Raw genomic sequence first — 17,563 nt, 5'->3', positions numbered from 1 at the left:
AAAGTGGAGGACAGCGATAAACAGCAACAACCTGTCCTTCCCAAGCGCTTAGTCCAGTGCTCTGCACACAGTAAGCGCTCAATAAATACGATTGATTGATTGATTCTATTTATTTTATTTTGTTAGTATGTTTGGTTTTGTTCTCCGTCTCCCCCTTCTAGACTGTGAGCCCACTGTTGGGTAGGGACTGTATATGTTGCCAACTTGGACTTCCCAAGCGCTTAGTCCAGTGCTCTGCACACAGTAAGCGCTCAATAAATACGGTTGATTGATTGATTGATTGATTGATTGATTCCTGCCCACAAAGAGCTTACGGTCTAGAGGAGGGGAGACAGACGTCAATACCAATCAACAAATGACAGATCTGGACCTAAGTGGGGTGGGGTGGGGACGGGGGGGATGAAGAAAGGGAGCGAGTCAGGGCGACGCAGAAGGGAGAGGGAGAGGAGGAAAAGGGGGGGTTAGTCAGGGAAGGCCTCTGGGAGGAGGTGGGCCTTCAATAAGGCTTTCAAGGCGGGGATGTGTCTGTATCTATAATTCCATTTATTTATATTGATGCTATGGATGCCTGTCTACTTGGTGTGTTTTGTTGTCCGTCTCCCCCCTTCTAGACTGTGAGCCCGTTGCTGGGTAGGGACCGTCTCTTTACGTTGCCAAATTGTATTTTCCAAGCGCTTAGTCATTCATTCACTCATTCAGTCGTCTTTATTGAGCGCTTACTGTGTGCAGAGCACTGGACTAAGCGCTTGGGAAGTCCAAGTCGGCAACATCTAGAGACGGTCCCTACCCGACAGCGGGCTCACGGTCTAGAAGGGGGAGACAGACAACACAAAACACGTGGACAGGTGTCCATACCATCAGAATAAATAGAATTATAGCTATATACACATTCATTCATTCAATCGTATTTATTGAGCGCTTACTGTGTGCGGAGCACCGGACTAGGCGCTTGGGAAGTCCAAGTTGGCAACATCTAGAGACGGTCCCTACCCAACAGTGGGCTCACAGTCTAGACGGGGGAGACGGAGGACAAAACCAAACATATTAACAGAATAAAATAAATAGAATAGATGTGTACAAGTAAACAGATGTATAGTGTAGATACTGTAGTGTAGATATGTAGATATTATAGTGTAGATATTGATGCTATTTATGCCTACTTGTGTTTTGTGGTCTGTCTCCCCCCTTCTAGACTGTGAGCCCGTTGTTGGGTAGGGATCGTCTCTTTACGTTGCCAAATTGTATTTTCCAAGTGCTTAGTCCAATCAATCAATCAATCGTATTTATTGAGCACTTACTGTGTGCAGAGCACTGTACTAAGTGCTTGGGAAGTACAAATTGGCAACATCTAGAGACAGTCCCTACCCAACAACGGGCTCACAGTCTAGAAGGGGGAGACAGAGAACAAAACCAAACATATTAATAAAATAAAATAAATAGAATAGATATGTACAAGTAAATAGATGTATAGTGTAGATAGTGTAGTGTAGATATTATAGTGTAGATATTGATGCTATTGATGCCTGTCTACTTGGTGTGTTTTGTTGTCTGTCTCCCCCCTTCTAGACTGTGAGCCCGCTGTTGGGTAGGGATCGTCTCTTTACGTTGCCGAATTGTATTTTCCAAGCGCTTAGTCCAATCAATCAATCGTATGTATTGAGCGCTTACTGTGTGCAGAGCACTGGACTAAGCGATTGGGAAGTCCAAGTGGGCAACATCTAGAGACGGTCCCTACCCAACAACGGGCTCACAGTCTAGAAGGGGGAGACAGACAACAAAACAAAACATATTAACAGAATAAAATAAATAGAATAGATATGTACAAGTAAATAGATGTATAGTGTAGTGTAGTGTAGATATGTAGATATTTGGGCAACATCTAGAGACGGTCCCTACTCAACAGCGGGCTCACAGTCTAGAAGGGGGAGACAGAGAACAAAACCAAACATATTAACAGAATAAAATAAATAGAATAGATGTGTACAAGTAAATAGATGTATAGTGTAGATAGTGTAGTGTAGATATGTAGATACTACAGTGTAGATATTGATGCTATTGATGCCTGTCTACTTGGTGTGTTTTGTTGTCTGTCTCCCCCCTTCTAGACTGTGAGCCCGTTGTTGGGTAGGGATCGTCTCTTTATGTTGCCGAATTGTATTTTCCAAGCGTTTAGTCCAATCAATCAATCAATCAATTGTATTTATTGAGCGCTTACTGTGTGCAGAGCACTGGACTAAGCACTTGGGAAGTCCAAGTTGGCAACATCTAGAGACGGTCCCTACCCAACAGTGGGCTCACAGTCTAGAAGGGGGAGACAGAGAACAAAACCAAACATATTAACAGAATAAAATAAATAGAATAGATATGTACAAGTAAATAGATGTATAGTGTAGATAGTGTAGTGTAGATATGTAGATATTATAGTGTAGATATTGATGCTATTGATGCCTGTCTACTTCTTGTGTTTTGTGGTCTGTCTCCCCCCTTCTAGACTGTGAGCCCGTTGTTGGGTAGGGATCGTCTCTTTACGTTGCCAAACTGTATTTTCCAAGCGCTTAGTCCAATCAATCAATCATATTTATTGAGCGCTTACTGTGTGCAGAGCACTGTACTAAGCGCTTGGGAAGTCCAAGTTGGCAACATATAGAGAGGGTCCCTACCCAACAGTGGGCTCACAGTCTAGAAGGGGGAGACAGAGAACAAAACCAAACATACTAACCAAATAAAATAGATATGTACTAGATAAATAGAGTAATAAATATGTACAAACATATATACATATATACAGTGCAGTGCTCTGCACACAGTAAGCGCTCAATCAATACGATTGAATGAATGAATCGCTCTGCCCTGAATTTCCTTGCTCATGGTGGGGAGGGTCCGACAGGGCAGGCCCTGTTTCCTGGAAGCTGGTGGTTCTAGACTGTGAGCCCACTGTTGGGTAGGGACCGTCTCTATATGTTGCCAACTTGGACTTCCCAAGTGCTTAGTACAGTGCTCTGCACACAGTAAGCGCTCAATAAATACGATTGATTGATTGATTGATTCTCCCTAGCCCCCAAAACATCCAGCCCCAAGATGGGCAATGTCCTCCCAGGTTGGGTAGGGACCGTCTCTATATGTTGCCAACTTGGACTTCCCAAGCGCTTAGTCCAGTGCTCTGCACACAGTAAGTGCTCAATAAATATGACTGATTGATTGATTGATTCTCCCTAGCCCCCAAAACATCCAGCCCCAAGATGGGCAATGTCCTCCCGGGTTGGGTAGGGACCGTCTCTGTATGTTGCCAACTTGGACTTCCCAAGCGCTTAGTCCAGTGCTCTGCACACAGTAAGTGCTCAATAAATATGACTGATTGATTGATTGATTCTCCCTAGCCCCCAAAACATCCAGCCCCAAGATGGGCAGTGTCTTCCCAGGGAAGACTTGCGGACATCGCACCCCAGGCCGGGCTTGGACAGGACAGGGAACGGACCGGAAAGCGGGCCCTTCAACAACGCAGCCGGGCTGGGAGAGAAATAATCAATCAATCAATCAATCAATCGCATTTATTGAGCGCTTACTGTATGCAGAGCACTGTACTAAGCACTTGGGAAGTCCAAGTTGGCAACATATAGAGACAGTCCCCACCCAACAGTGGGCTCACAGTCTAGAAGGGGGGCTCACAGTCTAGAAAACCGCTTCCCCAGTAGGCGATCGTTCGGTCCATGCTTCCCACGCCTCAAAAACCTTCCGTTGTTGCCCACCCACCTCTCTAACCCACAGAAACTCCTCACAAGCCCACTGCTGGGTAGGGACTGTCTCTATATGTTGCCAACTTGTACTTCCCAAGCGCTTAGTCCAGTGCTCTGCACACAGTAAGCGCTCAATAAATATGATTGATGATGATGATGATTTTATTTTGTTAGTATGTTTGGTTTTGTTCTCTGTCTCCCCCTTCTAGACTGTGAGCCCGCTGTTGGGTAGGGACTGTCTCTATATGTTGCCAACTTGTACTTCCCAAGCGCTTAGTACAGTGCTCTGCACCCAGTAAGCGCTCAATAAATACGATTGATTGATTGATTTAAAGCCATCCATCGCCTCGCCCCCTCTCACCTCAGCTCGCTACTCTCCAGTCGGCACACTTCCCTCCTCCACTGCCAGCTTCCTCACTCTGCCTCGATCTCCTCTCTCGCATTCATTCAATCGTATCTATTGAGCGCTTACTGTGTGCAGAGCACTGTACTAAGCGCTTGACCACCACTGACCTCTCATCCACGTCCGGCCTCTGGCCTGGAATGCCCTCCCTCCTCAAATCGGCCAGGCAATGACACTTCCAGCCTTCAAAGCCAATCAATCAATCGTATTTACTGAGCGCTTACTGTGTGCAGAGCACTGTACTAAGCGCTTTTGAAGTACAAGTTGGCAGCCTTAGTGAAGGCCCATCTCCTCTGAGAAGCCTTCCCCTTTTCCTCTTCTCCCGCTCCTTTCCGCGTCGTACTGATTTGCTCCCTTTATTCATCCCCCCTCCCAGCCCCACACCACTTATCTATTTATTTCTATTAATATCTTTCTCCCCCTCTAGACTGTAAGCTCATTGTAGGCTGGGACTGTGTCTGTTTATTGTTATATTGTGCTCTCCCAAGCGCTTAGTACAGTGCTCTGCACACAGTAAGCATTCAATAAATAGGACTGATTGACTGACGGTCGAAGTGTCCGCAAATGGGGAGCTCACAGACACCCTCTGACGAAAACAATGCCGCTCTAATATATCCAACCCCACGATAGTCACAAAAAACAACTGTGGCATTTGTTGCCAACTTGGACTTCCCAAGCGCTTAGTACAGTGCTCTGCACACAGTAAGCGCTCAATAAATATGATTAAATCCCTCGTCCCCCCTCCATCCCCCCATCTTACCTCCTTCCCTTCCCCACAGCACCTGTATAGATGTCTATATGTTTGTACATATTTATTACTCTATTTATTTTACTTGTACATATCTATTCTATTTCTTTTATTTTGTTAATATGTTTGGTTTTGTTCTCTGTCTCCCCCTTTTAGACTGTGAGCCCACTGCTGGGTAGGGACCGTCTCTATATGTTGCCAACTTGGACTTCCCAAGCCCTTAGTACAGTGCTCTGCACACAGTAAGCGCTCAATAAATACGATTGATTGATTGATTGTTAAACACTTCATTCATTCACTCACTCAATCGTATTTATTGAGCGCTTACTGTGTGCAGAGCACTTGGGAAGTCCAAGTTGGCAACATATAGAGATGGTCCCTACCCAACAACGGGCTCACAGTCTAGAAGGGGGAGACGGACAACAAAACAAAACATGTGGACAGGTGTCAAGTCGTCAGAACAAACAGAATTAAAGCTAGACGCACATCAGTAACAAAATAAATAGGATAGTAAATATGCACAAGTAAAATAAATAGCTTAATAAATCTGTATAAACATACAGAAAAGCAGCGTGGCTCAGTGGAAAGAGCCTGGGCTTTGGAGTCAGAGGACATGGGTTCAAATCCCAGCTCCGCCAATTGTCTGCTGAGTGACTTTGGGCAAGTCACTTCACTTCTCTGGGCCTCAGTTCCCTCATCTGTCAAACGGGGATTAAGACTGTGAGCCCCCGTGGGACAACCTGATCACCTTGTAACCTCCCCAGCGCTTAGAACGGTGCTTTGCACATAGTAAGCGCTTAATAAATGCCATTATTATTATTATTATTATTATATCCAGGTGCTGTGGGGAGGGGAAGGAGGTAGGGTGGGGGGATGGGGAGGAAGAGAGTAAAAAGGGGGCTCAGTCTGAGCAATGGGGTAATTATAATGATAATAATAATAATGATGGCATTTGTTAAGCGCTTACTATGTGCAAAGCACTGTTCTAAGCACTGATACAAGCTCACCGGGTGGGCCACAGCCCCTGTCCCACACAGATTTCCCAAACCCCAGAGGGAAGGGAACAGGGATTGAATCCCCGCTTTCACACTAGACTGTGAGCCCACTGTCGGGTAGGGACCGTCTCTATATGTTGCCAACTTGGACTTCCCAAGCGCTTAGTCCAGTGCTCTGCATACAGTAAGCGCTCAATAAATACGATTGAATGAATGAATGAATGTGGAAACTATTTATTTTATTTTGTTAGTATGTTTGGTTTTGTTCTCCGTCTCCCCCTTTAAGACTGTGAGCCCACTGTTGGGTAGGGACTGTATATGTTGCCAACTTGTACTTCCCAAGCGCTCAGTCCAGTGCTCTGCACACAGTAAGCGCTCAATAAATACGACTGATTGATTGATTGATTGATTGATTGAAACTGAGGTACAGAGAAGTGACTTACCCAAGGACACCCAACTGCAGACAAGTGTCAGAGCCGAGATTAGAACCCAGGTCTCCCGGCTCCCAAGCCCAGGCTCTTTCCACAAGGCCACGCTGCTTTTCCTGAATTGGAGCTTGAGAAGCGGCGTGGCTCAGTGGAAAAGAGCCCGGGCTTTGGAGTCCGAGGTCATGGGTTCAAATCCCGGCTCCGCCACTTGTCAGCTGCGTGACTTTGGGCAACTCACTTCACTTCTCTGGGCCTCAGTTCCCTCATCTGGAAAATGGGGATAAAGACTGGGAGTGCCACGTGGGACAACCTGATCACCTTGTATCCCCCCCCAGCGCTTAGAACACTGCTTTGCACATAGTAAGCGCTTAATAAATGCCATTTAAAAAAAAAAGAGGGTAATGGATTCATTCATTCATTCGTATTTATTGAGCGCTTACCGTGTGCAGAGCACTGTACTAAGCGCTTGGGAAGTACAAGTTGGCAACATATAGATATCATCGAACTCGCCACCGATCCCTGGCCCATGTCCTGCCTCCAGCCTGGAATGCCCTCCCTCCTCAAATCCCACTGACGATGACTCTTCCCCGCCTTCAAAGCCTTATTTTTTGGCACACCTCCTCCAAGAAGCCTTCCCTGACTGCGCCCCCCTTTCCTCTTCTCCCCCTCCCTTCTGCGTCGCCCCGACTCGCTCCCCTTCTTCCTCTCCTCTTTCCAGCCCCACTCCGCTGATGTCCGGATCTGTCATTTATTAATTTAATATTTAATGTCTGTCTCCCCCTCTAGACTGTAAACTCGTGGGCAGGGACTGTGTCTCTTTTAGACTGTGAGCCCACTGTTGGGTAGGGACCGTCTCTAGATGTTGCCAACTTGGACTTCCCAAGCGCTTAGTACAGTGCTCTGCACACAGTAAGCGCTCAATAAATACGATTGATGATGATGTTTACTGCGCTACCGTCCTCTCCCAAAGCAGCACGGCTCAGTGAGAAGCAGCGTGGCTCAGTGGAAAGAGGCCGGGCTTTGGAGTCAGAAGGCTTGGGTTCGAATCCTGGCTTGGCCAACTGTCGGCTGTGTGACTTTGGGCGAGTCACTTCACTTCCCTGGGCCTCAGTTCCCTCCTCTGTCAAATGGGAATGAAGACTGTGAGCCCCCCATGGGACATCCTGATCACCTTGTAACCTCCCCAGCACTTAGAACAGTGCTTTGCACATAGTAAGCGCTTAATAAATGCCATTATTATTATTATTATTATTGTTATTATTCTCTGAGCCTCAGTTACCTCATCTGTAAAATGGGGATTAAGATTGTGAGCCCCACGTGGGACAACCTGATCACCTTGTATCCCCCTCAACACTTAGAACAGTGCTGGGCACATAGTAAGTGCTTAATAAACACCATCATTATTATTATTATCGTTATTATTCTCTAAGCCTCAGTTACCTCATCTGTAGAATGGGGATTAAGATTGTGAGCCCCATGTGGGACAACCTGATCACCTTGCATCCCCCCACCAGTGCTTAGAACAGTGCTTTGCACATAGTAAGCGCTTAATAAGCACTATTATTATTATTATTATTATTATTGTTCTCTGAGCCTCAGTTACCTCACCTATAAAATGGGGATTAAGATCGTGAGCCCAACGTGGGACAACCTGATCACCTTGTATCCCCGCCCTGGGCTTAGAACAGTGCTTGGCACATGGTAAGCGCTTAACAAATGCCATCATTATATTAGTAGAGTGCTCTGCACATGGTAAGCGCTCAATAAATACAACCAAATGAATTCGTTCATTCATTCATTCAATCATATTTATTGAGCACTTACTGTGTGTAGAGCACTGTACTAAGCGCTTGGGCAGCACAAGTTGGCAACATATAGAGACGGTCCCTACCCAACAACGGGCTCACAGTCTAGAAGGGGGAGACAGACAACAAAACATGTAGACAGGCGTCAAAACTGTCAGAATAAACAGAATTATAGCTATATGCAAATTCATTCATTCAGTCAGTCAATCGTATTTATTGAGCGCTTACCATGTGCAGAGCACTGGACTAAGCGCTTGGGAAGTACAAGTCAGCATCATAGAGAGACAGTCCCTACCCAACAACGGCTCACACTCTAGAAGGGGAGACAGACAACAAAACATGTAGACAGGCGTCAAAACCGTCAGAATAAATAGAATTATTACTATATGCAAATTCATTCATTCAATCGCATTTATTGAGCGCTTACTGTGTGCAGAGCACTGTACTAAGCACTTGGGAAGTACAAGTTGGTAGCATATAGAGACGGTCCCTACCCAACAGTGGGCTCACAGTCTAGAAGGGGAGACGGACAACAAAACAAAACATGTTGACAGGGGTCAAAACCGTCAAAATAAATACAATTACAGCTATATGTAAATTCATTCATTCATTCAGTCAATCGTATCTATTGAGCGCTTACTGTTTGCGGAGCACTGTACTAAGCGCTTGGGAAGTACAAGTCGGCATCATAGAGAGACAGTCCCTACCCAACAACGGGCTCACAATCTAGAAGGGGGAGACGAACAACAAAGTACGTAGACAGGTGAATCAATCAATCAATCAATCATATTTATTGAGCCCTTACTGTGTGCAGAGCACTGTACTAAGCGCTTGGGAAGTACAAGTTGACAACATATAGAGACGGTCCCTACCCAACAGTGGGCTCACAGTCTAGATGTATTCCCTGTGAACTTCAAAGAAATGGTGCCCTCCTCATCCCCGTCCCCCAAGATGGTGCTGTGTAGTGGTTAGAGCCCGGGCCTGTGAGCCAGAAGGTCGTGGGTTCTAATCCCGGCTCCGCCACTTGTCTGCCGTGTGACCCTGGGCGAGTCACTTCACTTCTCTGGGCCTCAGTTCCCTCATCTGTAAAACGGGGATTGCGACGGTGAGCTCCATGTGGGACAGGGACTGTGACCAACACGATTGGCTTGTATCCACCCCAGCGCTTAGTACAGTGCCTGCCACATAGAAAACGCTTAACAGATAGCTTAATTATCATGATTATATCCTCCACTTGAATGCTGGAGGCCTATGGGGCCCGGACGCAGCCCTTCTGGGGGTCGGAAAACAGAGACTGTGAGCCCGCTGTTGGGTAGGGACCGTCTCTATATGTTGCCAACTTGTACTTCCCTAGCGCTTAGTACAGTGCTCTGCACACAGTAAGCGCTCAATAAATACAACTGAATGAATGAATGAATGAACAGAGAGAAGCGGGAGGGTGAAGAAAGTAGAAAGTGCCCAGAGAGCCAAGTGCTCATTAAATACGACTGAACAAATGACTGAATGAATGAACGTACATGTAATCTTGTACATATTCACTATTCTATTTATTTTGTTAATGATGTGTATCTAGCCAATTTGTTGCCAATTTGTACATCCCAAGCGCTTAGTACAGTGCTCTGCACACAGTAAGCGCTCAATAAATACGATTGATGATGATGATCTAGCCTTAATTCCATTTGTTCTGACAACCTGACGCCTGTCCCCATGTTTTGTTTTGTCGTCTGTCTCCCCCTTCTAGACTGTGAGCCCGTTGTTGGGTAGGGACCGTCTCTAGATGTTGCCGACTTGGACTTCCCAAGCGCTTAGTACAGTGCTCTGCACATAGTAAACGCTCAATAAATACGATTGAATGAATGAATGAATGAATGAACGAAAGTCAACCAGGAGGATCCTGGAAGCCATTTCTCTCTGTGCCTCAGTTACCTCATCTGTAAAATAGGGATTAAAACTGTGAGCCCCTCGTGGGACAACCTGATCCCCTTGTATCCTCCCCAGCGCTTAGAACAGTGCTTTGCACATAGTAGGTGCTTAACAAATATCATCATTACGCTTAGAACAGTGCTTTGCACCTAGTAAGCGCTTAATAAATGCCATCACTATTATTCAAATGGTGGAGCTGGGATTAGAACCCATGTCCTTCTAGACTGTGAGCCCGTTGTTGGGTAGGGACCGTCTCTATATGTTGCCGACTTGGACTTCCCAAGCGCTTAGTACAGTGCTCTGCACACAGTAAGCGCTCAATTCGTGAAGCAGTCCATATTTTTCCTTCCTCCCTTCAAAGCCCTACTGAGAGCTCACCTCCTCCAGGAGGCCTTCCCACACTCAGCCCCCTTTTTCCTTTCCTCCTCCCCCTCCACCCGCCCTCCTTCCCCTCCCCACAGCACCTGGATAGATGTTTGTACAGATTTATTACTCTATTCATTTTACTTGTCCATATTTACTATTCTATTTATTTTGTTAATGTTGTGCATCTAGCTTTAATTCGATTTGTTCTGATGATTTTGACACTTGTCGACATGTTTTGTTTTGTTGTCCGTCTCCCCCTTCTAGACCGTGAGCCCGTTGTTGTGTAGGGACTGTCTCTAGATGTTGCCGACTTGTACTTCCCAAGCGCTTAGTACAGTGCTCTGCACACGGTAAGCCCTCGATAAATATGACAATGAATGAATGAAAGTCAACCGGGAATATCCTGTGAGCCATTTCGCTATGTACCTCAGTTACCTCATTTGTAAAATGGGGATTAAAACTGTGAGCCCCCCACCACGCAGGACAACCTGACCACCCTGTAACCTCCCCAGTGCTTAGAACAGTGCTTTGCACATAGTAGGTGCTTAACAAATACCATCATTACGCTTAGAACAGTGTTTTGCACATAGTAAGCACTTTCTAGACTGAGAGCCCGTTGTTGGGTAGGGGCCGTCTCTATATGTTGCCAACTTGTACTTCCCAAGCCCTTAGTACTTGTAAGCTCCCCAGCGCTTAGAACAGTGCTTTGCACACAGTAAGCGCTTAACAAATACCATCATCATCATCATCAATAAATACGATTGAATGAATTAATAAATGCCGTCACTATTACTCAAACGGTGGAGCTGGGATTAGAACCCAGGTCCTTCTAGACTGTGAGCCCGTCGCTGGGTAGGGACCGTCTCTATACGTGGCCGACTTGGACTTCCCAAGCGCTTAGTACAGTGCTCGGCACACAGGAAGCGCTCAATAAATAGGATTGAATGAAGGAAGGAATGACAAGAGCGCCAATTACTGCCCTGCCCAAACACTGGAGACACGAGGACCCCCCGACTGAAGCCCCCCTAAAACCGGCGCCATCCCAGACTGAGCCCCCTCCATCCTCTCCCCCTCCTCGTCCCCAGCCTTACCTCCTTCCCCTCCCCACAGCACCAGTATATATGTTTGTACGGATTTATTACTCTATTTATTTACACATATTTATTCTATTTATTTTATCTTGTTAATATGTTTTGTTTTGTCGTCTCTCTCCCCCTTCTAGACTGTGAGCCCGCTGTTGGGTAGGGACCGTCTCTATCTGTTGCCAACTTGGGACTTCCCAAGCGCTCAGTCCAGTGCTCTGCACACAGTAAGCGCTCAATAAATACGACTGAATGAATGAATGACCCCTCAGGGTGGGGGGCGGGGGGCTGACCTGCCATCATGGCGACCACGCTGGCCCGGTACACGTTGGTGAGGGAGCCCAGCTCGCCGGTGGCCAGGATGGTCTTCAGGTGGGCGTCTCCGCAGGCCTGGCGAAACTGCCGGATCTCGTCGTACAGCGCTGAGGGGGGAAGACGACCGGGGACCGGGGAAGTCAGGAGGCGGGATAATGGGCCCGTGGCTAGGGATGGGACAAGGGACGCAGGAGGTAATAATAATAAGAAGAAGAATAATGGCATTTATTAAGCACTTACTATGTGCAAAGCACTGTTCTAAGCGCTGAGGTGTCAGGAGGTGTCAGGGAGGTGTCAGGAGGATGGACTGAAAGTCAGGCAGCCGGCGGGAAACTGGGACCATAGGGGGAAAGATGCAGGTAGGCCTGAGGCGGGGGGAAATCAGGCAACGGGAAACCAGGCCCACGCAGGGCGGGGGGATTCAGACAGTGGGAAACCAGGCCGGAGGCGGAGAAAGTCAGGCAGCCGGGGGGAAAGTCAGGCAGTGGGGAAATCAGGCCTGACGGGGGGAAGTCAGGCAGTGGGGAAACTAGGACTGAGGTGGGAAAAGTCAGGCAGCGGGAGGGAAAGTCAGGAAGTGGGAAACAGGGCCTGATGGGGGGAAAGTCAGACAGCGGGAAACCAGGCCTGAGGCGGGGAAAGTCAGGCAGAGGGAGGGAAAGTCAGGAAGTGGGAAACAGGGCCCTGAGGAGGGGAAAGTTAGGCAGCGGGAGGGAAAGTCAGGAAGTAGGAAACCGGGCCTGAGGACGGGGAAGTCAGGCAGCGGGAAACCAGGCCTGAGGCGGGGAAAGTCAGGCAGTGGGAGGGAAAGCCAGGCAGTGGGGAAACCAGGCCTGATGGGGGGAAAGTCAGGCAGTGGGAAACCAGGACTGGGGCGGGGAAAGTCAGGCAGCGGGAGGGAAAGTCAGGAAGTGGGAAACAGGGCCCTGAGGAGGGGAAAGTTAGGCAGCGGGAGGGAAAGTCAGGAAGTAGGAAACCGGGCCTGAGGATGGGGAAGTCAGGCAGCGGGAAACCAGGCCTGAGGTGGGGAAAGTCAGGCAGTGGGAGGGAAAGCCAGGCAGTGGGGAAACCAGGCCTGATGGGGGGAAAGTCAGGCAGTGGGAAACCAGGCTTGAGGCGGGGAAAGTCAGGCAGAGGGAGGGAAAATCAGGAGGTGGGAAACAGGGCCTGAGGAGGGGAAAGTTAGGCAGTGGGAGGGAAAGTCAGGAAGTAGGAAACCGGGCCTGAGGAGGGGGAAGTCAGGCAGCGGGAAACCAGGCCTGAGGTGGGGAAAGTCAGGCAGTGGGAGGGAAAGCCCGGCAGTGGGGAAACCAGGCCTGATGGGGGGAAAGTCAGGCAGGGGGAAACCAGGCCTGAGGCGGGGAAAGTCAGGCAGAGGGAGGGAAAGTCAGGAAGTGGGAAACGGGGCCTGAGGAGGGGAAAGCTAGGCAGTGGGAGGGAAAGTCAGGAAGTAGGAAACCGGGCCTGAGGACGGGGAAGTCAGGCAGCGGGAAACCAGGTCTGAGGTGGGGAAAGTCAGGCAGTGGGAGGGAAAGCCAGGAAGTGGGGAAATCAGGCCTGATGGGGGGAAAGTCAGGCAGCGGGAAACCAGGCCTGAGGCGGGGAAAGTCAGGCAGAGGGAGGGAAAGTCAGGAAGTGGGAAACAGGGCCCTGAGGAGGGGAAAGTTAGGTAGCAGGAGGGAAAGTCAGGAAGTAGGAAACCGGGCCTGAGGAGGGGGAAGTCAGGCAGCGGGAAACCAGGCCTGAGGTGGGGAAAGTCAGGCAGTGGGAGGGAAAGCCAGGCAGTGGGGAAACCAGGCCTAATGGGGGGAAAGTCAGGCAGCGGGAAACCAGGACTGGGGCGGGGAAAGTCAGACAGAGGGAGGGAAAGTCAGGAAGTGGGAAACAGGGCCCTGAGGAGGGGAAAGTTAGGCAGTGGGAGGGAAAGTCAGGAAGTAGTAAACTGGGCCTGAGGACGGGGAAGTCAGACAGCGGGAAACCAGGCCTAAGGCGGGGAAAGTCAGGCAATGGGAGGGAAAGCCAGGCAGTGGGGAAACCAGGCCTGATGGCGGGAAAGTCAGGCAGCGGGAAACCAGGCCTGAGGTGGGGAAAGTCAGGCAGTGGGAGGGAAAGTCAGGAAGTGGGAAACAGGGCCTGCGGAGGGGAAAGTTAGGCAGCGGGAGGGAAAGTCAGGAAGTGGGAAACAGGGCCTGAGGAGGGGAAAGTTAGGCAGTGGGAGGGAAAGTCAGGAAGTAGGAAACCGGGCCTGAGGAGGGGGAAGTCAGGCAGCGGGAAACCAGGCCTGAGGTGGGGAAAGTCAGGCAGTGGGAGGGAAAGCCAGGCAGTGGGGAAACCAGGCCTGATGGGGGGAAAGTCAGGCAGAGGGAGGGAAAGTCAGGAAGTGGGAAACAGGGCCTGCGGAGGGGAAAGTTAGGCAGTGGGAGGGAAAGTCAGGAAGTAGGACACCGGGCCTGAGGACGGGGAAGTCAGGCAGTGGGAAACCAGGCCTGAGGCGGGGAAATTCAGGCAGTGGGAGGGAAAGCCAGGCAGTGGGGAAACCAGGCCTGATGGGGGGCAAGTCAGGCAGGGGGAAACCAGGACTGAGGCGGGGAAAGTCAGGCAGAGGGAGGGAAAGTCAGGAAGTGGGAAACAGGGCCCTGAGGAGGGGAAAGTTAGGCAGCGGGAGGGAAAGTCAGGAAGTAGGAAACCGGGCCTGAGGAGGGGGAAGTCAGGCTGTGGGAAACCAGGACTGAGGCGGGGAAAGTCAGGCAATGGGAGGGAAAGCCAGGCAGTGGGGAAACCAGGCCTGATGGGGGGAAAGTCAGGCAGTGGGAAACCAGGCTTGAGGCGGGGAAAGTCAGGCAGAGGGAGGGAAAATCAGGAGGTGGGAAACAGGGCCTGAGGAGGGGAAAGTTAGGCAGTGGGAGGGAAAGTCAGGAAGTAGGAAACCGGGCCTGAGGACGGGGAAGTCAGGCAGCGGGAAACCAGGCCTGAGGTGGGGAAAGTCAGGCAGTGGGAGGGAAAGCCAGGCAGTGGGGAAACCAGGCTGGATGGGGGGAAAGTCAGGCAGCGGGAAACCAGGCCTGAGGCGGGGAAAGTCAGGCAGAGGGAGGGAAAATCAGGAAGTGGGAAGCAGGGCCTTGAGGAGGGGAAAGTTAGGCAGCGGGAGGGAAAGTCAGGAAGTAGGAAACTGAGCCTGAGGACGGGGAAGTCAGGCAGTGGGAAACCAGGCCTGAGGCGGGAAAAGTCAGGCAGTGGGAGGGAAAGTTAGGAAGTGGGGAAACCAGGCCTGTGGGGGTGGGGGGAAGTTAGGCAGCAGGAAACCAGGCCTGAGACAGGGAAAGTCAGGCAGTGGGAGGGAAAGTCAGGCAGCGGAAAACCGGGCCTGAGGCAGGGAAAGTCAGGCAGCGGGAGGGAAAGCCAGGCAGTGGGAAACCAGGCCTGTGAAGGCTGAGGGGAAGTCAGGCAGCAGGAAACCAGGCCTGAGGCAGGGAAAGTCAGGCAGCAGGAGGATAAGTCAGGCAGTGGGGAAACCAGGCCTGATGGGGGGAAAGTCAGGCAGAGGGAGGGGAAGTCAGGCAGCAGGAAACCAGGACTGAGATGGGGAAAGTCAGGCAGTGGGAAACCAGGCTTGAGGCAGGGAAAGTCAGGAAGCAGGAGAGAAAGTCAGGCAGTGGGAAACAGGGCCTGAGGAGGGGAAAGTTAGGCAGAAGGGTAAGTCAGTAAGTGGAAAACAGAACCTAAGGAGGAGAAAGTCAGGCAGCGGGAGGGAAAGTCAAGAGGTGGGAAACAGGGCCTGAGGAAGGGAAAGTTAGGCAGCCGGAGGGAAAGTCAGTAAGTGGGAAACAGGGCCTCAGGCAGCGGGAGGGAAAGTCAGGCAGTGGGGAAATCAGGCCTGTAGGGGCTGGGGGGGGAGTCAGGCAACGGGAAACCAGGCCTGAGGTGGGGAAAGTCAGGCAGCTGGAGAGAAAGTCAGGAAGTGGGAAACGGCCTAAGAAGGGGAAAGTCAGGCAGCGGGAGGGAACATCAGGCAGTCGGGAAATCAGGCCTGTGGGGAAGTCAGGAAGAGGAAAACCAGGCCTGAGGCAGGGAAAGTCAGGAAGTGGGAAACCAGGCCTGGTGGGGGCCAGAGGAGTCAGGCAGCCAGGAAACCAGGCCTGAGGCAGGGAAAGTCAGGCAGCAGGAGGGAATGTCAGGCCGTGGAGAAACCAGGCCTGAGGCGGGGGGAGTCAGGAGGCGGGAGTGAAAATCAGGCAGCAGGAAACCAGGCTCTTGGGAGGGGGAAAGCCAGGCAGCAGGAGTAAAAGTCAGGTGGCGGGAAACTAGGCCGTCGGCAGTTGTGGGGGGATTCAGGCAGCAGGAAACCGGGCCCATAGGCAGGAAAGTCAGGCAGTGAGAGTGAAAGTCAGCCAGCGGGAAACCATGGCCCATGGAAGTGAAAACCAGGCGGTGGGAAACCGCAAATGCAGAGCCTGTGGGAACGAAAGCGGGCGGCGGGAAAGAGACCAGGTGGGGCAGAGAAAGAGAGGTGACCGAGAGACCCCCAGTTCCCCCCACATCCGGAGCCCCTCCTTAAAGCCCACCTCCTCTTCCTCTTGATGTCCCCTTCATCTGCCTCCGCCCCACCCTGATAATCTTCCTCTCTCCTCATCCTTCACATAGGCCTGGCCCCCCTCAAAGCCTTACTGAAGGCCCATCTCCTCCAAGAGGCCTTCCCTGACTGAGCCCCAATTTTCCTCTTCTCCCACCTCCCTTCTGCGGCGCCCTGACTCGCTCCCTTTATTCATTCCCCCCTTCCATCCCCGTACCACTTATGTCCATATCTGTGATTTATTTATTTCTATTAATGCCCATCTCCCCCTCTAGACTGTCAGCACGTTGGGGGGCAGGGAATGTGTCTGTTCCATTGTTCTTTTGTAATAATAATAATAATAATAATAATAATAATAATAATAATAATAATAATGGTATTTGATAAGCACTTACTATGTGCCAGGCACTGTTCTAAGTGCTGGGGAGGCTACAAGGTGATCAGGTTGTCCCACAGGGGGCTCACAGTCTTCACCCCCATTTTACAGATGAGGGAACTGAGGCCCAGAGAAGTGAAGTGACTTGCCCAAAGTCACCCAGCTGACGAGTGGCGGAGCCGGGATTCGAACCCATGACCTCTGACTCCCAAGCCTGGGCTCTTTCCACTGAGCCACGCTGATTCTCAAGTGCTCAGTACAGTGCTCTCCCCCTTCTAGACTGGGTAGGGGCCGCCTCTATATGTTGCCAACTTGTACTTCCCAAGCGCTTAGTACAGTGCTCTGCACACAGTAAGCGCTCAATAAATATGACTGAATGAATGAATGAATGTTCTGCACATGGTAAATAATAAATATGATGGAATGAATTCATCCAATCGTTCAAATGAATGAATAAAAGAATGAATTCGATTGTTAATTCATTCACCACGCATTCAGTAGTACTTATTGAGCGCTTACTGGGTGCACAGCACTGTACTAAGCACTTGGGAGAGAAAAATACAACAATAAATGGACACATTCTCTGCCCACAACGAGCTTGGCGTAGGGGCTAGCCTGAGACCCTGGGACTCAGAAGGTCACGGGTTCTAATCCCGTCTCTGCCAGTTGTCTGCTGTGTGACCTTGGGCAAGTCACTTCATTTCCAGGCCCTCAGTTCCCCGGTTTGTAAAATGGGGATGAATAATAATGATGGCATATTTTAAGCACTTACTAAGTGCCAAGCACTGCTCTAAGCGGTGGGGTAGATACAAGGTCAG

The 17,563-nt window shown here is 50.1% G+C and overlaps 1 protein-coding gene across 2 annotated transcripts in view; it reads right to left on the bottom strand.

Annotated features, from left to right (window-relative positions):
• The window catches only part of DERA (deoxyribose-phosphate aldolase), a 98,122-nt gene that overhangs the window by 35,862 nt on the left and 44,697 nt on the right, over window positions 1-17,563 (bottom strand). For both annotated transcript variants that reach the window (XM_038770543.1, XM_038770544.1), the window contains one exon: window positions 11,778-11,906. In XM_038770543.1, the coding sequence (XP_038626471.1) occupies window positions 11,778-11,906 (129 nt within the window). The remainder of the gene's footprint in view (window positions 1-11,777; window positions 11,907-17,563) is intronic.

This window comes from Tachyglossus aculeatus, chromosome 2 (assembly GCF_015852505.1).
Source record: "Tachyglossus aculeatus isolate mTacAcu1 chromosome 2, mTacAcu1.pri, whole genome shotgun sequence".
Taxonomy (NCBI): Eukaryota; Metazoa; Chordata; class Mammalia; order Monotremata; family Tachyglossidae; genus Tachyglossus; species Tachyglossus aculeatus.
The sequence above is the reverse complement of the archived record's forward strand: the minus strand, read 5'-3'. Positions and strand labels throughout refer to the sequence as shown.